Source organism: Pseudopipra pipra, chromosome 2, assembly GCF_036250125.1.
Source record: "Pseudopipra pipra isolate bDixPip1 chromosome 2, bDixPip1.hap1, whole genome shotgun sequence".
In the NCBI taxonomy this organism is placed as follows: domain Eukaryota; kingdom Metazoa; phylum Chordata; class Aves; order Passeriformes; family Pipridae; genus Pseudopipra; species Pseudopipra pipra.
The window spans coordinates 101,442,267-101,469,268 of NC_087550.1; the positions used below are offsets into that span (position 1 = coordinate 101,442,267).

Below are 27,002 nucleotides of genomic sequence, written 5' to 3' on the forward strand. Positions count from 1 at the left end.
GTGTCCAGGCTTGGGGGTCCCCAGCACAAGAAGGACATCTGAGTCCTGGTCTAGTGGAAGGTGTCCTTACCCAGTGGAGGGGAATTGGAATTAGGTGACCTTTAGGGTTCCTTCCAACCACAACTATTCTATGATTTTCTATAATTTTTATCTTACATATTTTCTTTAATTTCTATTTTTTTCAGATACATCCTACCTTATTAAACTAACATAAGGACACAAAATGCAACAACTGATTTTCATTTAATGAACAATATGTGGCTCTGATCTCTCTAACGTGTGAACAGAACAACCCCTTTTCAGAAGGATTTTTGTTAAGATTACTACATACAAGGTCATAGTATCCATCATTAAGCAGTAGGTTTTTTACTTGGAGATATGAGAAATCTGTGTGTATGCAAATACTTTTGTGGAAGTGAAGCAGTGTTCAGGTGGACTGGTTCCGTGGCAAAAGAATATAGCTGGACTTAAAAAATACAGCTGGACCTAAAACTGAAGAAAGAACAGTGGTTTATTTTGAGAGTGCAGGATGGGTAAAAACAACTTCTTCATAGGAACTGATTTCCACATTGTTGAAACAGATTTAACTCTGGTTTACACAAAATTTAGGCTTTTTCAATGGGAACAAACTGAACAGCTTCTTCTCAGGGAGATGCAGAGCACACAGAATCAGATACTAACTAGTGGTGATAAGGAAGGCAAATCATGGTGACAGTGGATGAAAAAGCATTTTATATTCCCTCAACTCTGCTAGATGAGATACCTCAACTCCCTATTTAAAACCATGTTACCAAAATGCTTTAAGGGTTGTAGTGTGTTGAGCAGAGCTTCTATCAGCCACCATCTGTGCTTCAGAGGGACCAGCTATTCTTCTCCTCCTCTTGAAGGACGTGACTTCTCAGTGACAGCCTGGGTTTACCATAAGGACCTGTAATGGAGCAATTCAAGTTGTGGGAAGCATTGTGGGAAGGACCTAGCACTGTGGAGAACTGTAAAGCAGGGCCTAACCTTGGCTACGGCACTGGCCATCTGTGGGGTCTCAGGTAATTAATCCACTGCTTCCATTCCCCATGCACAAAAAGAGAAGGATCTTCTCACGTGTTGGGGTCTGGAGATGGAAACATCCCCTAGTAAGCTGCTGCATTGTTTTCTTCTCCATATCATGGAGCAGTAAAACCAACCAGAAACGGAGACCGTGCAATTTTCCCCCTTTGGTTTCTCCATAAACTCCCCCAGACTGCTCTTTACCACTCCTCCTCCTCACACCCACTCGGGTCTTTATGGAATAGCTCTTACAAGAGGGGCCAGCTCCTCTTGCAGGGACCATCCTCCTCCACACCCATCACAGTCACAGAATCACAGAACAGGTGAGGTTGGAAGGGATCACAGTGCGTCACCCAGTCCAACCTCCCTGCTTAAACAGGGCCATCCCAGACTACACGGCACAGAACTGCATTCAGACAATTCTTGAATATCTCCGGTGAGGAAGACTCCATGACCTCTCTGGCCAATCTGTTCAGTGCTCTGTCACTCGCACAGTAAAGAAATTCTGCCTCACATTCAGGTGGAATTTCCTGCGCATGTTTCTGCCCATTGCCTCTCGTCTTAGTGGTTGGCACGCCCAGGTGTGGGGTGTAGATATTTATACACATTCACGTGGTCTCCTATAAGTCGTCTCTTATCGAGGCTCAGAAGCCGGTCGCTGGCTCCCACAGCCGCTTGGGTGCCCAGGTCCCTTCCTCCCTCTCCCCAGCTCCTCCCCTCTGCCTCTCCACGGCCACCTGGATGGGGAAAGGCGGCACCTCCCGCCCCAGGAGCGCCGGCGGCGGCCCCTGTGCCCGGCGGGGCGAAAGCGCCCCCAGCGGCGTGTGCGCGCTCCCAGCGGCGAGTGCGCGCCCCCGCGCCCGCTGCCCACCGACCGCGACCCCGCGCACCCCGCGCGGGACTCCCCCACTCACGAGCACACCACGCGGAAACGCCCCCTCCCCAACACACACAGACAGACGCCCCCGCACCCACGGCCCCCCGCGACCCACCCAAACACACACACGGCGCCACCCCCGCACTCACAGACACCCCCGCACTCACAGACACCTCCGCGCTCACAGACACCCCCGCACTCACGGCCCCCCGCGACACGCCGCCCCCGCTCACACAGGCACACCCCCGCGCCACGCAGGGACACCTCCAGAGACACCCCGCAGCCAACACACCCGCGCGTCCCAACTCGCAGAAACGCACCCCCCGCACGCCCTCCCCGCGGGCGCCGCTCCCCCCGCACACGCCCCGCACCGGCACCCCCCGACACATCCCCCCGACAGATCCCCCCGCACCCCCCACACACACCCACGCGCGCCCCCGCGGCCCCCCCAGCCCGCATGCGCAGCGCGGGCGCGGAGCTGTCCGAGCGCTGGATCCGCGCGCTCCCGCCGCCCCATTCCAGCACAGCGCCGGGATCCCCGCGGCTCCCGCGCCCTGCCGCCCTCCCTCCCGCACACCCGCCTTCCCTCCCTCCCACCCCGGCAACGCCGACGCTCCCCAACCCAAAAAGGGGAAAAGCAGATCGACCCAGTAGCCCCACCACCGTTCATAAATACTAATTTTCAAATCGAAAGGGGAATAAAACATACCGACAACAGAACTGCTCTCAGCGCTGTTCCCTTTTGCCTGATGCTCCTCGCATAGTTGGGTTTTCTTATCTTTTCCTTTTTTCTCCCCTTTCTTTCCATTTCTTTTCTTCTTCTCCTTTTTTTTTTTTTTTTTTCTTCCCCTGCAATCACCAAAACCGAGTCGGGGGAACGACTGAGTCTGATGCCTTATCTCTTTTGTGCTGGCTGCTGGAGATGAGCCTAGGCTTGACCTGACCATGATTCCAAGGACTGGCACTTCTCTTTTACCCCCACTTTGTAGAGATCCAGACCTTCTCTTCCCGATTGTCAAGAAAATTAAATTATTGCTGAATTTGGAAATCTAGGCAGCAGCAGCAGCTTACTTTTTCCCTGCATCTCTCTGGAATCGTTTCTGGGATATTTTCCAAATCATCACAGAAAGCAGAAGGAATGAACCGGCAGCTAGTGAAAATTTTGACAACCTTGTTTGCATTTTTCTTAGAGACAAACAACTTCAGGTAGGTGATACCACTCTGTAATAATATTTGTGAAAAGGTTGTGGGAATCATAACTATAAAGATACTACGTCACATTAACCTAGTTTGTTTGCTGTATTTGAGAGTGTTTTGTGTTCATTCTATACAGACTATCCCTTTTACACCCGGAGACTCGTTGCTTGGTAACAAACACAAAAAATAATAATCTCAAGTTTGGTGATCTATTTTCTATTTTCTGATTCAAAGACGTGTTTTTTTTTCACTGAATATCAAAATAGCTAAAACCAGTTTCTTCGTCTTTTCTTCCAAAATGCAAATTCTCTGCTCCCAGCAGAGCTTGTTTAGGAAGTTGCTTTGGTTCCCTCCTCTTTGGAAACGATTGTAGCAGTTTTTTCAGGGATGTAGTTACTTGAAATTAGAGAACCAGCCCTCTGATTTTGGAAACACCCTGGATCAGACCAGTATTGTGCTCACTTAAAGTACCGGTGTTTCTAAATTTTTTTTAACCTTTCATGAGCTTTTGCTTCAGCGATTGACTTTTTGTTGTACTAAGCAAACAGGTCAGTATTATTAACCAAAACACCATTTTAGATGAGATTCATTATCATACTCTAGGCTGCTGCACGTACAGATGTATCTAGACATAAAAGTGTTTTTATAAGAGTAGCGAGGTATACATACAGTGACAGAGTGAAACAGTGTTTATATTTGTGAGCCTGGGATCACAACACAACTCCTAACTAGTGGGCTGTGAGTGAAAACAGAACTGATTTGTCTAGGAATATCCCAAATAAGTGTACTAAATTAATTTTTCAGGTTTTTATTATCTTAACAGAATTTTTTATTATTTAAGTGGGATATATAATTTGCCGTGTATTAAATATTAAATATTTGTAATGGTATCATGTCATAGACAGAAGCAAAAAGAAGCAACCGCCCCCTATAAATGGAATCTGAAAAAAATGTGTGGAATTACAGCACGAGAATTTACTATCGCCTTGCCTGTTAAAAATTCTGGTGTTTTTGTAAAGAGATAAAGGATTTGATATTTGCTTCTCATTTCAAATGATCGTATGTATATCTGACTTTTATATTTACATATAAATGCACAAAAATACCCCATGAAACACTCCTGAAACTTAGTGGTTCCCTTTGGGCAAATATATAAATGGGGAATGGTTAAGAAGTCAGAGTCAGAATTACTTTTAATTTAGCCCGAAGATAAGGTTGAAACAGGCACATTGAAATTGGTTGTTTAAGAATCAAGATAATGCTTTATTATTAAATCTTGCCTTTACACACCAAATATGACCATTTCATTCTAGTTTCTTTCTCACTAGGGACCAACCATGGGGAACTGCTATATTGTCTTTCTTTGCAATATTTAATGTGCTTGCAATATGTAATATGCTATGTACACAGCATTTCACATGCATGATACGGTACTAGAAGTTTGCTCTTAAATCTTAAAACCAGACATATGTTCCAAGAGCTTGCATATAAATACCAGCTGATGATAATAAATTTTATTACTCGATGCTCACGGAGTGGGGCAAAACTCCCCTAAGATCAGTTGTGACTGACTCCAGAACCCTTTTTGCCATGTTGGGGAAAAATCCAGACACTCACTAGAATGATTTAAATGTTTATTGGGTAGCATCTGTAAAAAACAATTTTTTCTGTCTATATCCTTCCAATGTTAACAAAACCAGTATTTTTCAGTGTTTCTTGCTAAGTGTTGCCAACTATTGTTTGGAAGTTTAGGACCACTTTAAGCCAGTGTTAACATATACTTTTAACAGCATGCATGTAATTAAATGATGTGGAACAGAATATCAAAGTCACAGTAAGATTGTTCTACACATCAAGGTGAAAAGTAAATTGAATCTTCTGAAGCCTTAAAACTATAATGAATTTATTTTTAAAGCTAAGGCTTTTTTTCTGAAAAGAAAACTGTGTTCATGCATACTACCTAAAACTCATTTTTATTTCTCGAATAAAGTTTTCAGATGAGAGAGGATATTCTATAAAAATATGAATTACTACCTTCATTGAACTGAGACAACTTTATTTTGTGCTGTAATTTCTCCATATTGAATACAATAGAAGTTAAATATCAGCTAATGGTGGCTAATAATTTATTTAGGACGACTTTCTGTAAAGAACATGATTCAAGATCTGGAAAATCCCCCTCACAGACCCTGTCTCCTTCAGATTTTTTGGACAAATTGATGGGAAGGACATCAGGATATGATGCTAGAATCAGACCAAATTTTAAAGGTAAGTTTTAAGACTTCTGATTAATTAAATGATAAAAATTTGGGCAAATTATAGATTAGAGGGGTTTTTTTACCTTTGGGCTTGGATTGTGTTTTCAATAACTTCAGTTTTCCAGTGTTACCATGTCATGGAGAACAGCTGATCGATGGGGAGGACTGGGAGAGCAGTGTAGTTAATAAGGGTCTGGTGCTTGCAAACGCTCTTTTGACATCACAGTAATGTTTAGCTGTCAGAGAATGCTTCTGAAGACCTTACCAATTTAGCATAGTAAACAGAATTCCAGGTTTCATACTAAAAGCAAGTGAGATGGCTTGTTCCTGAATATTTTAAGCCATGAAGACAATATCATTAACATTTCTATAATGAGCTGTTGTCTTCTTTATAGCAGTGTCTGAGGTCTGTGCTTTCATTCAACTCAAAGTAAAACCTGCTACCCTGAAGTAGGGAGATAGGAATCAAGGAATGCACACAGGAGATTTTATCCTGCAAATGTTGAATTAATTATAAGAACCAATGTCCTAGGGTCCCTACAAAATATATGGACCATGTTCAGTTTGGCCCTTCCATGACAGGCCCCCTTATCTTCCAGAATTTTGCCTGACTTGTGGAAAGTCATCACCACCATCCCAGCACAAAGAAGGCTGTGTACTGGAGGCTTCTTTTGCGAGCATTATTACTCAAAGCAAGTTTTCCTTGTTGTAGTCTTCTAAATCCCTATGGAAGAGAGTGCAGAATATCTTGTGGCTTTGTATGAAAGGAGTTGGGAGAGAAGTTTTCATTGCAAATATTTAGTATTTTGGGAGAGCCCTAAAATTCCACCAAAACTGGCTTTGCTATGCCAATTTAAAGCTCAGAATGTGGTTTACTTTGAAAACTGATAAAATGCTTTTTCTCTTAACAAATCTCATGCCAGTGTATGTTTACACTCATATCTATTAGCCTTGGTCACTGAAATGCATTTTTTCTTGTATTAAGCCTTGTTAGCAGTGCTGTGAAAGTTGATAATGACTAGAAAAAAAAATAGAAATTTCTTAGTCAGTGAATGAACTGTAAGGAGAGAAGCTCGCGTGTCAATGAGAAAAGTGTTTAATTAAATTTAGATCAAAGATCAGTTTCTTCTTTCTGTTCCACATGTGCAAATTACAAGATTTGGAACAAAGTGCCTTTTTTGACTGCTTCCTATGTCTGAGTGAGGAGCAACCTAGTATGGCTTTCAGATCCAAAGGTTTGAAATCTGACAAGTTAAAAAAAATCCTAGTCGGTGAAGTCTAAAGTCTTAATTTCAGAGTATTTTTCAACATGCTTATTGAGTTCTTGAAGTGGTGTCCACATTAGCTTCTAGTAAGTAATACTGCATTTGTCTCTTACATTCATTTTATGTGTTTGCATGAGTATCGGTGAAGTTTCAGAGAATGCAAATGAAGGCAGAAGTTGCCTGAATTGAGCAAGGTAGCAATCATCAAGAACTTATTCTTGTCCTTCATATGGGAGGGACATGAAAAAAAGCTTTACCTTGTGTAGCTCAGATAAAACCAGCAATAGCAACAGTCATAGGATGACTTAAAGATAGGTCTCTATTGCTCCCCAGTATGTGTCTAAAAAACATAGGAGACAGATTCATAGCTTTGTTCCCCTGATATTCAAGTGGTTAGAGCAGGTATGGTGTGCACAATGCTTTATGGTGCACGCTGAGCTGTTTGACAGACACTTCTTCCTCTGAGTCCCATGTTTTGTTTGTGTTCCCAAAGTGAAGCTGCTGCCTGTCGACACCTATGAACTTGTACTGGCAAAGCATCTGCTGTTTCTTATTTATAATTTTTTTATTAAGTCATGCTCCAGAGCAGGATGGTCCTTTGCAGCAGTTTGAACCGATAAATAAATCTTCAATGTTTTCTCATAACTTCTTATCTGTGAGCTCTCCCAGAGCTCTCAGTCTTCTGGTAAGAGGTCTGAAAGGTTTTCTTGTTCTTTGCTGTGTTCCCTTGAATGGTATTTTGGACCTCAGAGTTCAAAACTAGAGAGTTAAAACATGCAGTTTTGAACTTCACATCTCCTGTAAAAACCTTGTCAGCTGATAACCATGTTTATTAGTCAACATGATGTACACCCATGTTCTAGTTGCCCAAATCTTGTTAATGTTTAAAAAAATTTGAAAATACTTATTGTTCTAGTTTGCCTACTTTTTCCTTTTAGAGAACAAGGACAGCTGCAAAGAAGTAACATTAAATTTATCTGTCTTGAAGTTAGTGTTATAAAGATTTTTTTTAACTGAGTCCTTATTGTGACCACAATATAAATTGCTTTGATTTCTACCATTGACAAATCTGTTTAAGATAATTTTAGAGATGAGGGCTATTTTACAGTACTGATATTCTAAATCATATAAACAGATGAATGTATGAAATGTTGAATGATTACTTGATGTGTAGCACCTTTTTGTATTTTAAGGAAAGAACTTTTAAGCACAAAAGAGGATGTGCGAGCAATGGTTTAAACTCTGAGTCTTCTGTCTGGCTTTGATTTTAATCTGGGGTTAATATTTGTTTACTCTCTTCCACAAAAGACGTTGTGGATCAAGATTGTTGTGCCAGTATTCAGCAGCTCCTTGTAGAGCCTAGAAGGGCAGCCATGTGAGGAGTGGCTGAGATTACTTGGCTCGTTCAGCCTGGAGGAGAGGAGATGGAGGGGAGACCTCATTGCAGTCACAGCTTCCTCATGAGGGGAAGCAAAGGGGCAGGCACTGATCTCTTCTCTGTGATGACCAGTGACAGGACCCAAGGGAATGTTCTGAAGTTGTGTCAGTGGTGGTTTAGGTTGGATATTAGGAAAAGGTTCTTCACCCAGAGGGTGGTTGGGCACTGGAACAGGATCCCCAGGGAAGTGGTCACAGCACCAAGCCTGACAGAGTTCAAGAAGTGTTTGGATGATACTCTCAGGCACATGGTGTGACTCTTGGGGATAGTCCTGTGCAGGGCCAGGAGCTGGACTTGATAATCCTTGTGGGCCACTTCCAACTCAGGAAATTCTATGATTCTGTGATTCTGTTGATCCATTTGTCTAGCCTTTTCTGCTTTAGAGCAGTTACATAGCTTTCTCTGGGTCCACCATAGGCATTTTGAAGTGTCAGAGAAGTCTGATTTCATGGAAATGCAACTGATTAGAACACATTTATCTTATACTACTGATTATACAATAATTAAATATAGTTTTATGACTAGTTTGAATTACTAGCGTACAGCAGCTATTTGATTAATTTTTGAAATAAAGTCTTTGCATTCTAAAGAGAGAGGAAAATGTTACTTACTGGAACAAGGTGTTTTACCCAGATAAAGCATTTTGTCATTAGTTACTGCTTCTTCTTAACTTGTTCTTGCAGATTAAAAATTTCAGGAAGATAGTGGGAGAGCAACAGGTGAATATATAAACATTTAGATATCCACAACAGGGGGTTTTGGTGGATTTTGTGGGTGTGTTTTTTTTTCAGAAGTAATGTATACTGAAAGATCCTTTCTTTTTTTTTGTTGTTCTGTCTTATATAATCATTTGAAAACAGAGGAGCATATTTCTTTTTAATGCAGCGATTGGATACAAAATGACCGGGCACTGAGGGGGAATATCCCCCCGATGAAAAGCCAGAACAAAGTGCCAGAGTGCCAGCTCTCAAAATTGCCTTTCTTTAATCACTGTCTGTCAGATATTTAATGCATACTTTTTCATCTTCCACTTATCTTTCATTGAATTTGAATAGGCTAATAATTTGTGTAAGGACACAGAGGGGAATACTTTAAAATGTAAATATGAAGACTGCAATCTAATACTAACTGAAGTCCCTGAGAGCCTTTCTGTTGACAACAAATGTATACTCATGGCCCTATGAGTTGATTTGCTGTTTCTTCTTCAACTATGACATCAGTTTAGCATGGTTTCTCTAAAATAATAAAGGATGAGACTTGCCTGATACATTTTTACCTAATTAATATTAATGTTCTATTATTTAAATGGTAAAACCCAGCAGAAGTGATGTCTTTTACTTTCTCCACTGCTCACTCTGCTTTCAAAGTGAAATAAAAACTAGAAATAGCAGTGTAGGGCACCTGTGTTATAAAACTAGCCAGGAATGTGCTTCCTTGTTGCTACAAACTGGAGATGGTGAAGTGGTGTCTTAGCTTAGTGTATGTTCAGTTCAGGCTCCCTCAAGAACACTGTGTGTAATTCCATGATACAAGGGATCAATCTGCAACTTAATCACAACATGAGACATGGGAAAGTCATGGACATGAGACATGGAAAGTCAACTTGAATTTAACGTTTCCTAGCAGGTGTTGATCTTCAGAGGTTACTAAATTATTTCCACTTTTTAACACCTTCATCTTATAACACCACTTAAAATCTAAGCATAAGCTAGAAATTATCAGATAGAAAAATAAATCATCTATATGTACTACTATGTCCCTTAGGTCAAATATTTTAAGTAATAGGCTGGCTGTCCTATACTGGGTAGAGAGCAAGGAAGTTGGTCACTAAGAGCTGCGGAAAAGTGTTTTCTTCTGGTATGGAAAATGTTTGCAATGAAGATGGTAGTGATTTTTGTTTGTACTGAATTTCATTCCATGTTTTAAGTTCATTCCTTCCCATTAAATCATTATTTCCTAAAGAATATTCTGATTTTTATGGAGTTACATGGAGCTGTGTGGCAACAGTGCCCATTAATGTTACCCTCATCACTGGATGGTGCTATGCAACTTGCTCAAAAGCTGCTGTTTTGTCAGTGATGCGTTTTTGGGGTGTAGTGACCATAAGTGTAAAAAATTAGTCTGATTACAGCAGTGTAATGTCATTTTCATACCGAGTCAATGGGTTTATTTGTGAATAATAAACACATGGACTAAGTAATTCACTGAAAATTAGCTTGACAACTAGAGAAAATGGTTTATGCACTTTAATACTTTAACTCCTTGGCAGCAAGGGTCAGTTTTTCTCATATGTTCAAGCCTATTACTTACTTATTTGGCCCCAGAGTGGACCAGTAATGAAATGCTTAAAAAAGCATGAATGGAAAACACTGAATGACATTTAAGGGTGAAACTAATGGCATCAAGCTTAATAAATAAAAGCAGCTTCTATGCACGTGATAAGAGGATCTATCTACAAAAGTTGACCTTAATCTAGATATATAAAAGATGAAAAGCGTAACCAAGATAATCTGTGGGACTGCAGTGATCTGTTCTCTAGTACTTAATAACCTTCCCAAAGCTACACTTCAGTTGATAACAGCTACTGGCCATGAAGTGAGATGTGGTGAGTATCCTGTACTGGGTTACTTTTCACACGGTTCTAAGGCTCAAAGGGCCAAGTGCAATGGAGTCTCAAATCCTGTTCAGGCACAACAGCATGTAGTAAGAAAGTGCACATTATTGGTGCATTCAAGTTGTAGGGCTTGGGCTGAAGATTCATTGTAGGAGGCGGGAGGTTACTGGGCCAGTTTTAGATGTGACCAGACCATTGCACTCACTAAATATAGGTTGCTTGAGATGTCCAAGCATCCATTATTAGGAAGGTAAGCTTCTGGTTTATTTTCTGTCTTGAAACACACAGAAAACTTTTCACTATTGTCAGATAAAGGTGTGTACACGCATCTCATGCACAGTGAGATGCTGTATAAGGATCCTTACGTGCTGGACACTGAGTTTATTTGGTTTGGGGTTTTTCTATTCAACTACAAAAATAAGGCTATGGAAATGATGTTCAGCCCCTGCCCTAAGTGTGCACATTTTCAGGCAGAATTTTTTTTATCACAGTTATGCAAGGATTCTTTTAATTTTGTTTCTTTTAAAACTACTGGGAGAGGGGGGAAAGGGGGACCATGGACCTTGCCCGTATTCCTCCCTTTCTTTAATTTCAGGTTTCTTTCCTAAAATATGAACAGGCTGGGTGAGTTGCATGGCTAGTTGGGTTATGTCTAGGCTACTAGACTAATGGGGACAGATAGCAAGCCCAAGGCACCTCCCTGATTATCTATGCTGTGTAACTGTTTGCTCATTCCCTGGATCTCTCTCTGAGCTTCCTGCAGCTTCCTCCAAAGCAAGTCAGAAAGGCTGCAAGCATGCAGCAGTGTAAAGCACAAGCTAACAAATGCTGCTTGGCATCCAAGCTGAGGATCTGTCCTGGTCTTCTTTTATAAGATTGGCCACAGTGATCCATATTGTATTGATGTGTTGTCTTTATTCAGAACCAATTATTTAATTAAAAGATATCAATGGATTTGGTCATTGTCATGGAATATTGGTCTGCTGCTACATAAAATGCCAAGGGGATTTATGAAAAACAAATGTCAAAGCAGAGCCAAAGACCTTTGATATCAAAGAAGGAGATGGTATTGTTTTGATCATGTTCTAATTTAACTGTAATATTTTTATCACATCTAATGTCGTGTTCAGATTTAAATTTTCTATACGGTGGAAGCCAAAGCCCTTGGGTCACTCATTAACCATCTTGTTGTGTTTTGGCTGTCTTAGGGAGTATGCAGTTTCTGTTTAGAATATATAAAACCATGTACAATAAATTTACTACAAGTATATACATTTATAATCTGCAAATCTATTTAATACAGTGATATAGTTACTAGAAATATTCATAAAACAGAAATATGCAATTTTATTAGACAGATTCATTATCTTCTTTTTTTTTTCCCTCTGAAAATATGAATATAGAATAATAGAATCATACAGTGGTCTGGGTTGGAAGGGACCTTGAAGATCATCTAGTTCCAAACCCCCTGCCGTGGGCAGGGACACCTTCCATGAGACCAGATTACTCAGAGCCCTGTCAAACCTGGCCTTGAACATACCCAAGGATGGGTCATCTACAGCTTCTCTGGGAAACCTATTCCAATGTTTCACCACACTCACAGTAAAGAATTTCCTCCTAATATTAATCTAAACCTACTCTAAGTTTAAATACATTACCTCTTGTCCAGTCACTACATGCCCTTGTAAAATGTCCCTCTCCAGGTTTCTTGTAGGCTGACTTTAGGTACTGGAAGGCTCCTCTGAGGTGTTCCCAGAGCCTTCACTTCTCCAGGATGAACAACCCCAACTCTCTCAGCCTGTCTTCATAGAAGAGGTGCTCCAGACCTCTGATCATTTTTGTGGCCTCCTCTAAACCCATTTAAACAAACCCACGTCTTTCCTGTGCTGAGAATGCCAGAGATGGATGCAATACTCCATGTGGGGTCACATGAGAGTGGAGTAGAGGGGATAGTCGCCTCCCTTGACCTGTTGACCATGTTGCTTCTGCTGCAGCCCAGGACAAGGTTGGCTTTCTGGGCTGGAAATGCACACTGCTGGGTCATGTCCAAGTCTTTCTCCTCAGGGCTGTTTTCAATCCATTCTCTGCCCAGCCTGTATTTGTGCTTGGGATTTCCCCAACCCACGTGGAGGATCTTGCACTTGGCCTTGTTGAACTTCATAGGGTTCACACAGGCCCATCTTTCAAGCCTCTCCAGGATCCTCTGGATGGCATCCCTTCCATCCAGCATTTCAACCACATCACACAGCTGAGTGTCAAGAGAAAACTTGCTGAGGGTGCACTCAGTCCCACTGTCCATGTCACCAACAAAGATGTTAAACAGAACCAGTCCCAATACTGACCCCTGAGGAACACCACTCATGTCTAGTCTCCACTTGGACATTGAGCCTTTGACTGCAACTCTTTGAGTGTGACCATGTAGCCAATTCCTTATCCACTGAGTGATCCATCCATCAAAGTCATGTCTCTCCAGTTTAGATCCAAGGATGTTGTCCAGGACAGTGTCAAATGCTTTGCACAAGTCCAGGTAGATGACATCAGTTGCTCTTTCCTTATCCACCAGTGCTGTAACCCCATCATAGAAGCCATCAAACTTTTCAGGTACAATTTGCCTTCAGTGAAGTCATGCTGGCTATCACCAATCACGTCCTTATTTTCTGTGTGTCTTAATATGGTTTCCAGGAGGATCTGCTCCAGTAGCTTGCAGGGCGTAGAGATGAGACTAACTGGCCTCTAGGTCCCTGAGTCTTCCTTACTCCCTTTTTAAAAGTGGGGGTTATCTTTCCCCCTTTTCAGTCAGTGGAAACTTCACTGGACTGCCATGACTTCTCAAGTATGATAGATAGAGGCTTAGCCATTTCCTCTGCCAGTCTCCTCAGGACCCACCGAGGCATCTCATCAGGTCTTATAGATTTTGGCACCTTCAGGTTCCTTAAATGGACTCAAAGCCCATTTTCTACAGTGGATGGTTCGTTATTCTCCCAGTTCCTGCTTTTGCCTTCTGTGACTCAGGCAGTGTGGCTGGAGCACTTGTTGGTGAAGATGGAGGCAAAAAAAGTCATTGACTATCTCAGTCTTCTCCATGACCGTGGGTAACCATGTCTCCTGTTTCCTTACACAGAGGACCTACATTTTACTTAACACTCCTTTTATCACCAATGTGCCTATAAAAGCTTTTCTTGTTGCCCTTGTTATCCCTGGCAAGTTTTAATTCTGTAGGGCTTTAGCTTTCTTAGCTTTCTTAACCTGATCCCTGGCAACTCAGACAATTTCTCTGTACTTTTCCCAGACTACCCTTCCCTGCTTGAACACTCTGTAGGCCTTCTGTTTGTCCAGAAGCTCCTTGTTCATCAACACAAGCCTACTGGCATTTTTTCCTGACTTACTCTTTGTTCGGCTGCATTGCACCTGAGCTTAGAGGAGGCAATACTTGAATATTAACCAGCTTTCTTGGGCCCCTCTTCCCGTATAGGGCTCTATCCCATGACACTCTACCAAGCAAGTCCCTGAAGAAGGCAAAGTATTCTCTCCTGAAGTCCAGGGTAGTGAGCTTGCTGTACAACTTCTTCTCTGCCTTACAGATCTGAACTCCACCATTCCATGATCATTGAAGCCAAGGCAGCTCTTGAACTTCACATTCTTCACCAGCCCCTTCTTGGTGGTAAGAATAAGGCCCATCATAGCACCTCTCCTCACTGGCTTCTTTATCACTTTGAGAAGGAAGTTAGCATCAACACATTCCAAGAACCTTCTGGATTGCTCATCCCATGCTGTGCTGTCCCTCCAACAAATGTCAGGGTGATTGAAGTCCCTCACGAGGACCAGGATTTGAGAATGTGAGTGCCCTTAACTGTCTATAAGGACCTCATCCACTTGGACTTCCTTGTTGGGTGACCTGTAGCAGACCCCCACTATAATGTCACCTACCCAACTATAAATGTCACCTGTCCCTGCTGTCCCTTTAATTCTGACCCATAAGCTCTTGGTCACCCCCTTATTCATCTCCAGGTGGAGATCCATGCACTTCAACTGGTCATTGGCTTAGAAGGAGACACCCTTTCCTTATCTCCCCTGTCCTTCCTAAAGAATCTGTATCCTTCCATTCCAAAATTCCAGTCGCAGAGCCATCCCACCACATCTCCATGATGCCAATGAGATTTTAGCCCTGCAGATGTGCCCACATCTGTAACTCATCTTGTTTCTTCCCTGTGCTGTATGTGTTTGCATAGAGGCATTTAAGCTGGGCTCCAGATGAAGATGATTTACTGGCTGGAATGGAGGTGAAGCTGTTCTGTGGGGGCACCTCAGGCTTTAGGGGAAGTTTCTTCCTCCTGCAGGTCCTTTCCACTTCAAAATTCTGTTCTTCTGCATTATTGCCCTCCTCTCTCTGTGTGTGCCCGTGGGGTTCTTGTCTGTTTGGCCATGGGCTGTGGGTCTGTATAAATCTCTGATTAAGTCATCAGAAAATGTATGTTTGGACAGTTCATCTTCCGAATACGCATTACATGGTCTTTCACAGAAATGAGTGATTTTAACAATCTGCAGAGAGGAGCCCCTCAGATGATGCAGACAGGATGGTAGAGGGTGGGACACAGCTCTGAGATGGATGCACAATGTCTGGCATAAATAATGACCTGCCAACATCATAAACACCAAGTCCATGATTAAAATTCAAAGTTTACAGAAATATAAAGGTTGTGATTCTGAAAACTGCAAGATCTGAACAGTACAGTACATGAGAGAAAAGTCTAATTCACCAAGCATCCAGTTACTTATGAGGGATAAATCAGAGCAGCCTAGTGGCTTATTTGAACTATGCCAGCTACCAGCAATCCTCAAATATTGCCAGGGCATGAAGACATAATGATTACTCCTTATGCCTCAGCTATGTGTCAGCATCTGGGAAGGGTGGAAACATAAAGGCTTAATGAGTCAATAAAAGAAGAAAACATTTCAAACAGTACTCAGATGGAATATGAGCCCAAAACCAACCTGCCCTGGAAATCCCTGGTCCACCTTCTGTGTAATTGGCAGTGCATTACTGTTATACTTTAAAGTTCCTCAGATTCTCTCAGTTCTGCTCTCAAGTGTGCACAGAACTGCCCCAGTCTGGCTCACCTAGCACCCACCTCGCTCCTAACCCAAATCAGGCTCTCCGATGAGGCACTGCTTCACCTCCATCTCGCTATAAGGACTAAGTATCTCAGAGCCTGCCTTATATTCCACAGGAAAGGGATTCCTCTCAGTGTGGATCTGTAATCACTTAAGACCCCACACTCCCACCCACAAACAGTGTCTGTGGGTGGCCTCCCTTCCTCTACAATATACAGAAGATTTTTTTGTCCAGTTTTCCCTTAGCTTAAAGGGTTCAGTATCCGATCCAAAGGACTATAAATGATTCTGAGAGGTCTATTTTTCAAACTTAACTAAGCCAGGGAAAAACTGCAAAGGGAACATGACTTTTCAATCTTGCGATGTAGCTGCTTGTCTTGAGAGGGGAGAGCCTCTTCACCTCTTTGATATGATGCACAGAAATGCCTGTTGTAGCCAGTACACCTTGGAGGCAGCTGATGTAACTGTTATAGAAAATATTATAAGAGCCAGCACTTCTCTCACTTTTCCTGATAATTACCCCAACCACTAAGATAGAAATGTCTGTGAGTGCAGTTTCTCTCTCTTTCTCCAAATATTGTACCCTAAGTGCTTTGCTACCCAACTTGCTGGGTACTGTAGGCTATCTACACCTACTAAATATATTTAGCAGTGACCATAGCTGCACTTTAGGATGAATCCCATCTCCTCTGAATAAGAGACAGTGAGAGATATCCCACTGCATTTTCCAAGAAACAACCCACAGCCTTGTAGCCTAGGGGATGCAAGTTTGCATCCCTTCAATCTGAGGCAGGTGTAGGAGCTCTAAGAAAGGACCCTTTCTGCATGAAATCTCTCAAAACTTTGTTATTGGCTGCAAAACTGTCTGTGTTTTAGAAGGCTAGGCTGAAATTCTTGACTGCTTTTTCAAAGTAAGGTAGTATATGTTGACCTGGTACAGAATGGTCTGAGCAGTGGTTCCTGAATGAGATACTTCAACCCTTCTGAGATCAGTGTAAGGAAGGCCCACAAAGAGCCCATTTTAGATTATTTGCTCTCTGCAAGTGGTACCCCACTGTGCTGAAGCATCATGTTCTGCCAATGAGCTATATGAGGCCCTTAAGGTTCCTCTGCAAGGGCCTGGGTATTACGCATCAAAGCATCAGATGCTGCAACTCCTTCTGCCTGCTATGGAGCTGAGATCTTTTTGGTTATAGCAAACAGTGGAGTGTCTAGGGAAGCACAGTAGCAGTATGATGCTCTTCTCTGAAAGCTAATAACTCCTACCTGTGTGTTTGTGTGCATCCAAAGCACAAGGCTGCATAGAAACATCCAGGCACATCTGCGAATAGCTGATTTGTGGGTACTTTCCCTTAAAGCTTGGTAACCAACACTCAGCTGATAGACACTGCATGAGCAAACTTGTTCTTTCTTCATCCCAGGAACACAAATATGGTTAAAATCCTTTGCTTTTTTACTTGGGGAAATACATCTGAGAAGAGGCTAAATGCTTTCCTTAAACTGGCATAATTAGTCAGGGAAAACCTAGGATTAAAATTTACCAGATCAATACTCATTATGTTAGGCTGCCTCTAATCCCAATGTGTGTTGTTTTTATGTCTATGTCTCAGGCTATGAAACCCTCTTAACAGAATTGCTATATCTTCTTTTACTGTTTACTCTGTCTGATAAAGGATTAGTCCTAAATAATAAATAAAATAACAGAACAGCTGTGCTCGGAATGCTGTTATAAACTCTCACACTGCAATTTAAAGCAGTTGTTGAAGAGATGCAAATTACATGCATGGTGCCAAACAAAGAGCGTATGTGAAAACTCCCTTTTTCTCCAGATGTGGATGTAGCCTGTTGCCTGTGCATAAACATGTGTGCATACTCTCCCCACGTAAAAGTAAAAATGAAGGCATATTCACTCCACATAAGAGTTTCAGACTGCAGCAGTTTTCTTTTCCAGACAGTGATATCTCATCAGATGCGGCAGTCTGAGGTGTTAAAAGCCTTTGGCCAGTCTGTTTATAGGAACCATCCTAAAATAAGCATCTGGGAGAATTTTGCAGCTCTTTGGCTCTGTACTCCTGAGAATTTTGGTTTTGTCACACTTTTGAGGTGTGTTTTGTGTGAGGTAAAGCATACACAATCTGTTAAAATCAGATTTTAACTCCTTGTTTTTTTAATAAAATAAAAGTTTGACTTATCAAAGTTATGAATAATTAGGGACAGATTCAATTCAGGTCAGTAAGTTCCTCAGTGTGGATATAGTCTCATTTGTAGAAGACTTCTGCTTTGTGTGGCTATTAGTGGTAGAATTCAGAAAAAGACCAGATGCCCTGACCCTGCAACGTGGTTTATGTCAGCAGAGCTCTGAGCCTATGTGAGAGGCATGTGATACTCCTCACAGCAAGGCAATGAATGTTCTACATGAGCCAGCTGGTTTGGTATTGATAAAAAAGTAAGCCAGTCAGTTTATAGGATGCTTATTTTCTAGGCTGGTGAAGAGTTCTTATTCCCCTCCCATTCTTACAGCCATTTTTATATATAGGAAAAAATGATGACTGAAAAAACTGCCTGTGAAAGACACCCAAAAAGTACCTTAAGGATGTCTTGCAGTTAAAACACAGATTCTTTTTGGTATTTAGGATATGTGCAACCAGATAGAAAGTTCCCAAAGGAAAGGACGTGTGAAGGAAAAGGATAGGAAGTTGAGTTAAACAGGCAACAGATCAGCTGATGGGAGCATTGAAGGGGAGAGGGTAGAGGATAGAGGATATTCCTCAGGATAGAGGAATTGATTTCAAAATAATCTTTTGCACAGATTGTATGGAAATGAATTGAACTGTAAGGAGGTAAAAAACAGGAAAGGTTTGAAAATAAAAGGAAAATTTTACTTTTTTAGTACTAGATGTGATGAGTAGATGGGTCAGTGTGTCTCTGACAGGTTACTGATTGACATCCATACCAGCTCCCGACCATTTCTGTTGTCCTTTTTCCCTATCCATGAGCCATTCCATTTGTCTAAATCCCATTGTTCATCTGTGTCCCATGTATCATTTGGTCTATAATTCTAAAACAGCCATAAATCAATGTCTGCTCCATAATGTTAATCACACAAGCTGCTTTCTTTCTTCAGACACTAAAGCAAGGAATATTATGGAGGCAGTAAAGCTGGCAGAGTTGTGAAATAAAGAGAATGTCTGAGGCCCAGAGGAACAAGAAAGGAGTTAAAATCAATTCTGAGTCGTCTCTGTGGCCACAGAGAGAGGTATTGACCAACCCCTGTATTTGAGACTGTAGCTAGTGACGCTTATAACTGAGCCTCCATTAATTTTTGCAACACAAGGTCAGAATCACAAGGAAGGAACAAAGTAAGACATATTTAGAGAAGAAGGAAAAAGCAACCTTTCTTTTTAAATAAATGTTTTGAGGTGAGTATGCCAAGGAAAATGAAGCAGTTATTTCTGACTAAAAATAGAAACCAGGACTGGTTGCAAACATTTTAATATTATTATTAATAATTTTTTTTCATTAAGTAGATTTTCCTTCCTGCCTTCTCAGTGGACACTTTTTATGTTATGGTTCCATGCAGTCTGTTAGATGAGTTGGTTACTCTGGCATCATGAAACATTATTAATAATAAAATTACCCAGAGGAGTTTATCTGACCCTACACTGGAGTGCAGATTTTATGACTATAGATGTAATACCATCTTTTATTTAACCACATTCAGGAGTGTCCCAGGCCTCTGCACACATTTTGCAGCTCATATGCTGATCAGCAGTGAAGAGTTCTGTCTTCCTTAATGCAAAGTAACCGAGCAGTTTCTCAGGCCCAGATGTGAGGAGCTTCTCTGCTACCTCCTTGCAGTGAGGCTGAGAGCCACTTCAGTGAGTACTGTTTTGTGATAAGAAAAGAAATAAGTGCCTGGATCTTTTCATGTCAGAAGAAAAGCAAACAATTCAATTCCCCCAAACACTGTCCACTGCTCTATTGCATTGGAAGAAGAAAAATTTTAGAAAGAGATGCCTTGCAATGAGGTACTTGTCATGACGTGGAATGGAAAGATTTGAAAGACTGGTGGAAAGCTCAGAGAAAGAAAAAGAATTTGATGGACATATGAAAGAATAAAGCATTGATCTGAATATTTTTAAAGTTGACATAAATAGTAAATAACTTTGCAATGTAAGCTTGTAGTTTCAGTGGGAAGTTTCCAGATGTAAGATTTCTGACTCACTGTTTTTTAGATTTATTTCCACGGTCTCATTTGTACATGGAAGACTTTAGCTCTGGGACTGCCTGCACTCAATCACAACTGTTGCTGAGAGTTGTGTAGAAATATCTGAATTAGCTTTTAAGTAATTTGCTCAGAGGTGCTCTGCACCACACTGAGATGATACAGAGCTCAGCACATGCTGAGGTTAATGGCCTCCAGTGAATTCCAGCCTGCCATGACTACCTTGGTACCATCCCTCAAATTACCCACATGAAAGCCAGCTCTAGCACATTTGTACGATCTGTTGTGACTGCTATGGCTATATATTCTTTGTAGACTAGCTCAGGTTAGCTGGGTAAATCAGGAACTTGTCAACTGTTTGAAGGGCTTTTTCTGAAATCCTGGTTTGTGAAGTGAAATAAAATAGTGCCTGAAAATTGTTCTTGTGCAGTGTCTATTAGATAACCTATGTGGATATATCCCACTGTAACCCAGAGCTGACAGTAATATATGTTTCTGTTATCAGCCTCAGCAGAAAGAGTCAGGGAAGAATGAACACATCATATGGACTATCCTGTAATGGCAAATGCAGAACTGAAGAGGTTTTGTAGTGTGAGACTTACCTTCCTCTTCCAGAATTGGGTCTGTGGACAAAAGCATTCACTGAATGTGAAGCATGCGGATCCAACAATTTTCACAAGCGCTTTAAGGCACAAAAAAGTGCATCTTAGCAGGGATTCTCCTTCCTTGAAACGTTGATAGGATTTTACCGGCATGACTCCTGTTACATTCAGCTATAGTCCCACAGCTGAAAACTCACATACCACTTCAGAAATTGACTACTCACTGTTTGAGCTCAAACTGTGTCAATGTATATATAGAGAGATAGCTTTAGCTGTACTTACTCCAGAGAATTTTCTTGCTATGACTCTTTCTGTAATCACCTGGACCTGACAATCACTGGAGTATTTATCTTGTGAGGCCTCAGTGGTATTTTACTGAGGAAGAGCTTTCAGTTCTGAAATGTTGCATGCCCGTTTATATCCAGGTTATGTCATAAGACTGTATTCTTGCTCAGATACTTTCTCAAGGAAGAAAGGGAAGCAGCTTAAATCTTGATGTATGAGTTCATGTTACTTTATTCATTTATATTTGTGTGTGTGCCTGCATGTACACTTCTGGAAATAGGCAGCAGGAACTAGGGAAAAATTGTACTTTTTGCTATCCATAGTGCTTTCCTGCTGATTCCATTCAGCATTGCCTCCATCTCTCACCTGCTGTAGGTGTGTTGTGTCTCCCCCAGTCTATTAGATACTGTTGTCGTAAGTCATGTTGCTCACATATATTTGTCAGATACTTGGTGATATTTGGACTGAGTTATATCAATTGGAATGAGAGTCCTAAAAAGAATTTAGGCATCTAAAGATCTCTTCAGGTTTTTCTCTGGTTCTGTAAATGCCTTTGTGACTCTTAGCCTTATTCTGTTGATCACAAATGTATATTGATTACACAGAATATGATTCTGAGTCTTAGATGCACCAGTAAGCAACCAAAACCATTGCCATGTTCCTACTGGGAGAAATGGCATTCTCAGCAAGCTAAGTTATTATACATGACAGATGAACTTTCAGAGGATGTTGGTTTTAGCTTGATGAAGCAGAACAATAATTTTGTCTTTATTTGATTTTACCAGCAAATTGCATCAGTGCAAAGTACCATACAACTACTATATTTCTTGAGAACTCTATGCTTATGTTGGTTTTTTTTTTAATGTTTAAGTTTTGTTTGTTTGTTTGTTTAGTAGGTGCAGTTTTGATCAATGAATAATAAGTGACATATGCTTAATAATCTACATTGGATTGTGTTGAACATTTCTAAAGAAGAAGGAATTCTCTGTTTACTGGACATGATTATGCTTAGGCAGTCAGGGTGATGCACTTGACAGAAATCCCATAGAAAGACAACCTTATAGATGAAAGGCATCACTCCCAACAAAAAAACATCACCGTGATTTGTAAGCCTTAGGGTAACTATGTTGTATTGTTACAACATAGGCCATAAATATTGCCTCCTCTGACTAAGCTGTTAACACACTAATGAGATGATGATATTTAAATAGACGAAAACATTGGTTTTGCCCAGAGGCAGAATGATAGGGAAAGAGAGAAGTCCTACCTAGGTGCTTGCAATAAAGACTACCTGTGGTCTGCCTCCTGCTTTCTTACAAGAACCTTAAGCAAACTCCGTAAATCTTGAGAAATTTCTCATCAGGGTTTGGGCTATCCATTATACAAGTTCTTGCAAACAAGTGTGCAAGCTGCACTGCTTCTGGAGTAGCTGCAGGATCCCTGTGGCTTAGAGGAACTTTTCCAGTGCATCAAAGCCACCTTTCTCTTCCTGGCACAATATCCATGGTCCCTGGCCACAGGACTGGCTGAGCTAGCTTTGATAACTCCAGTCTTTATCCTGTCTGCCACACTCTGAGCAGGGAGGAAGCTATGATGATGAACAACTTGCTCCTGTCTAATGACCATGGCCAGCTGAGGTGTCCCAGCAGCAATTCATCCTTGCTGTCTGACTTACAGTGATGTGCCTGCAGAGCCATGAAGAGACGGATTGGCAACGTCTTGAAGTGGTAATTCAGGCACCTGTAGTACTGCAGCTGCAGAAGCAGAGCCCTGCATAGGGTTAGCTCTGTTTCAGGTCTCATAAAGACTGCTGGATGTTGGAGGCTGTTCAGTTTGGTTGGGATAAATGGTTGCTAAACCCCCAGCTGTCTCCAGTACTGGCAATTAAAAAATCATCTCCAACAAGTTCCTCTACCCTCCCCTGCTGTCCTAAGGTATGTGTTACTGGTGTTTATGTCAGCATATGGGTCTTTGTCCTGCCCTCACCCACATTTCGTTCACCTCCTTCATTTGAGCTCAGACATGAAATCCCTGCCCCACAGATGACAGGATTCTCAGTCCCTGGTGGGATCACTGCCTCTCCCCTTTGCCCATTGGTCCTGTTCCTGGATCCCTGCTCTATCTCCACACCCAGACGGGACTGATTTTAGGCTTTCAAAGTCCTGATCTGTAGTAAGGGGAAGAAGGGGAGTTTGGCTCACCTTTCTCCCCTGTATATGGAACAAAATAAAACATCCGAGATGGTGCATTGGCACAAGGGACAAAGGGAGAAGGTAGACAAGAAATACTATGTGTAGAAAAAGACACAAGATTCCTCACAGATCTGTAAATATCTTGCCAATATTTTCACTGTCATTCCATAAGATGGTTCTACCTCATTATCTCTCATTTTTGCTTTTGCATCTCTCTGCTTTGTTCACAGTTCTCTGTGTGTACTGTACTTTAATTTGCCTTACAAAATCCCTTAATAAATACACATATCAAAGAAAATTGGCAAGTGCACAGGTATAATTTTAAATCTCTTGTATGATTATAATATTCCCACTAAGGACAATTTAGCTATATGATTGAAATTAATGTGAAGAGAAAAAGGCTGCCAGGTGCAACCTGAAAACTCGACACCAAAAAATACAAGGGTTGGGATGAACTTGAGGATACAGATATGATTAGTTGCATTTAGGATGATCTCCAGGGCAAGAGTATAAGTAAATCTTTTCAAGAATGTATGAAATGAAGGCAGATTTCTGGCTGTGTGCTATCAATACTGGAGAATATTTAGCAAAGGCTGGAGTTAGAAGCTGGATGGGGCTCAAATGTACTTCTTTCAGCACTCATCACTCCATATGGAAATATTCCCGCACGTTGGGATGGGTTTACCCCCTCTGGAAGCTGACAAGGAAAGGATTCATTCTCTAGCCAGATGGCAACAAGATCATAGACATTTTGGTACAGGACATTTGAGGCAATATGCCACAGCAAATTCAGGAGAATATTCTGTATATTCAGATTTCTTGTGGTTATGGTGAGCAGATGAGTGTTGAGTTTCTGTAAGTGCTAGGTGTCCCGAGGTCACAGGAGGTGTATGACATTATAATGTCAGGGTTTTTCAAGAAGGCAGTGTATCAGAGAGTCCTGTTGACTACCAGCAGCCACAGCAGACCTGCTTCTGGGGAAGCAGGGAAAAGAGAGCTGAAGGGAACAGAAGTGATATCTTAGCTGTTTATCAGAATACCAGACATTTGCTTTCTGGTTGATTTGAGCATTAGCTGGTTTGGGCTTGGTTTGGTTTTGTTTTTTTTTTCCCTAAGTCCTTTCAAGAAACAGACATTTTTCTTATGACTCAAAGATCACTTTGATTATCTTGAATGTGCCCTGAAAGGCATCTTGTTACATTGGAGGTGACAAAAGGAAAACTAGGGGGAGAAAAAGATTTAATTAAAAATTATACTTTGCTTAATTTTTTTACAGGTATTGTCAACTCTTTTTAGATTTTAGGCAGTAAGGTCAAATTAAAGTTTTCCATTGCCTTTGAAGAATTTTAGATTGTGTTCTCAAACCTTGGCTATACTTCACAGAAGTTTACCGCTTTCATTTTAAATGAACAATTAAATTAGGAAAATCTTATCGGATGGAGTCTGTTTTAGTTTAAAACCATTACCCCTTACTCTATTGCAGCATGCCCTGCTAAAAAGTTTGTTCCCGTCTTTCTTACAGGCCTGCTTTAAATATTGAAAGGCCACAGTAAGGTATCCCTGGAACCTTCTCTTCTGCAGGCTGAGCAAAGCCAACATACCTTTCCAGTTTACAGAGAAGGATGTTGTAGAGTACTGTATCAAAGGCCATACAGGACTCCAGATAGGTGACATCTGTAGCCCTTCCCTTGTCCACTCATGGAGTTGCTCCACCATGGAAAGCCACCACTTCAGTCATGCAGGACTTGTCCTTGGTGAAACCGCGCTGGCTGTCCTGAGTCACCTCCCTGTCCTCCATGTGCTTTAGCATAGCTGCTACAGGGATCTGTTCTATCATCTTCCCAGGCACACAGGTGAGGCTGACAGGTCAGTAGTTCCCAGGGTCTGCATTCTCCCCTTTTTAAAAATGGATGCAATGTTTCCCTTCTTCCAATCACCAAGAACTTCACGTGATTGCCATGGAGAGTATCATGGAGAGTGATTTGGCAAGTACATCAGTCAATTCCCTCAGGATTCTGGAATGCATCGAATCAGCTCCCATAGACTTATTTATTTTCAAATTCCTCGGGTATTCACAAATGTAATCTTCTCTTTTTTTTACTGAGTTTGCTGAGTTACTGTTCCACACCTACCAGTAGAACACAAGCAAAAGACACTATGTAATTATATAATTGAGTAGGGAAACGGAGGGAGGTGTTTGCTTTTTTGTAAGATACAGTGCTCTACCATGTACCTACTCAATGTACATCTGGACTGCAGTCTGTGATGTGGTAGCATATTTCCTAACATATATAAGCATATTTTCCTAACATAGTTAAGCATCTTTACCAGGTTCTGCTGGCACTCAGGAAATCTCATGCTCGCATATGAAGGCTTTTGCAAGACAACACCCTGATATTAAAGAAAACTTGACAAAGAGCATGGGAAGATGCCAAGGCACTCAATGCCTCCTTCACTACAGTCTTTATTGTCAGGAATGGTTTTCAGGAATCCCATGCCACTGAGACCCATGAAAAAGTCCAGACCAATAAAAACTCAGTGGAGAAGAATTAGGCTACAGAGCATTTAGGCAAACTGGACACAGATGAGTCCACATGAACACATAGGACACGCCCACAAGTAGAGCGTGGTGCTAATAACATGAGGGTTGTGGGTTTGATTTCCATATGGATCATTCACTTAAGAGTTGGACTTAGTGATCCTTGTGGGTCCCTTCTAACTCAGAATATTCTGTGAAAGTGCTGTGAAAGCTGGGTGGTTGCATTCTTAATTATCTTTGAAAGGTCATGGCAACTGGAGGAGGTTAGTCATTATGTGTTAAAAAAATGTCACGCCTATGTCTAAGAGGAGAATACAGGAGCTACAGGCTGGCCAGCCTTACCTCAAAGCCTGGAGCAAATCTCTTGAAGCTGTTTCCAGATGGCTTCAAGATGACTGGTGGTAGTCAACATGGATTTATGAAGGGCAAATAATTCCTTACAGTGCTAATTGCCTTCTATGAGGACTTGAAAGGCTTGATGAATAAGGGGAGAGCAGTGTGTATCTCAGCTTTAGCAAGGCTTTTGACACTATCTCTCACAACTTGGAACAGACTAGCTAAATGGGCATGGAAAACTGACTGAATTGCCATGCTTAAAGGGTTGTGAACAGCAGCACAAAGTCCAGCTGGAGGCCAGTCACTACTGGTGTGCTATGGACATTGATACTAGGTCAATACTGTTTAACATCCTCATTAATTACCTGGATGATGGGACACAGTGCACCCTCAACAAATTCACAAGAGATGTAAGACTGGGAGGAATGATTAATCTCTTAAGAGACTTGTGCTGCCATTCAGAGGGACCTGGATAGGCCATGCAAATGGGCCAACATGACCTCAGCGTGTTCAGCAAAGGGAAATGCAGTCTTGCACCTTGGAAGGAACAGTCTGGGGGATGACCAGCTGGAATGCAGCTTTGCAGAAAAGGCCATGGGGGTCCTGGTTTACACAAAGTTGAACATGAGCCAGCAATGTGCCCTTGCAGCAAGGGCAGCCAGTCACCTCTTGGGCTCCATTAGGCAGAGCATTGCCAGCAGGCTGAGGGAAGGGATCCTTCACTCTGATTAGAACTGGTGAGACACACCTGGAATGCTAAGTCCCCAGTGTGAGAGAGACATGAACTTACTGATATGGGCCCAGCAAAATGTCAGGAAGGTGATTAAAAGACCGGAGGACCTGTCATACAAGAAGAAGCTGAGATTGCTGAGGCCGAGGGAGAAGAAGGTTCTGGGGTATCTCATCCATGTGTATGAATAACTGATGGGGTGTAAGTAAAGAAGATGGAGCCAGATTCATCTCAGTGGTACCTAGTTACAGGAGAAGAGGCAGTGGGCACAAGCTGAAACACATGAAA

The 27,002-nt window shown here is 41.7% G+C and overlaps 2 protein-coding genes across 9 annotated transcripts in view; both read left to right on the forward strand.

The window, feature by feature from the left end:
- The first annotated feature begins 933 nt into the window (after window positions 1-933).
- On the forward strand, window positions 934-2,600 carry LOC135409713 (uncharacterized). The gene is made up of 2 exons (XM_064645612.1): window positions 934-1,043; window positions 1,754-2,600. Exons 1-2 carry the CDS (start codon window positions 934-936, stop codon window positions 2,598-2,600), a joined length of 957 nt encoding a protein of 318 aa, XP_064501682.1.
- Window positions 2,485-27,002, forward strand: part of GLRA2 (glycine receptor alpha 2) — a 130,148-nt gene continuing 105,630 nt past the window's right edge. The window contains exons 1-2 of one of the 8 annotated variants that reach the window (XM_064646658.1): window positions 2,485-3,127; window positions 5,253-5,386. In XM_064646658.1, the coding sequence (XP_064502728.1) occupies window positions 3,060-3,127; window positions 5,253-5,386 (202 nt within the window). In that variant the 5' untranslated portion in view covers window positions 2,485-3,059. Of the gene's footprint in view, window positions 3,128-5,252; window positions 5,387-27,002 lie in introns of those variants that run through there. The other 7 variants (XM_064646655.1, XM_064646661.1, XM_064646659.1 and 4 more) reach the window with 7 other exon arrangements.

Excerpts from the sequence above, each read along its gene's own strand:
- LOC135409713 (XM_064645612.1), top strand. The coding sequence starts at position 934 with ATGGAGCAATTCAAGTTGTGGGAAGCATTGTGGGAAGGACCTAGCACT. Across the intron at positions 1,044-1,753 it reads GGCCATCTGTGGGGTCTCAG|CTCCTCCCCTCTGCCTCTCC; the intron begins GTAATTAATCCA and ends CCCTCTCCCCAG.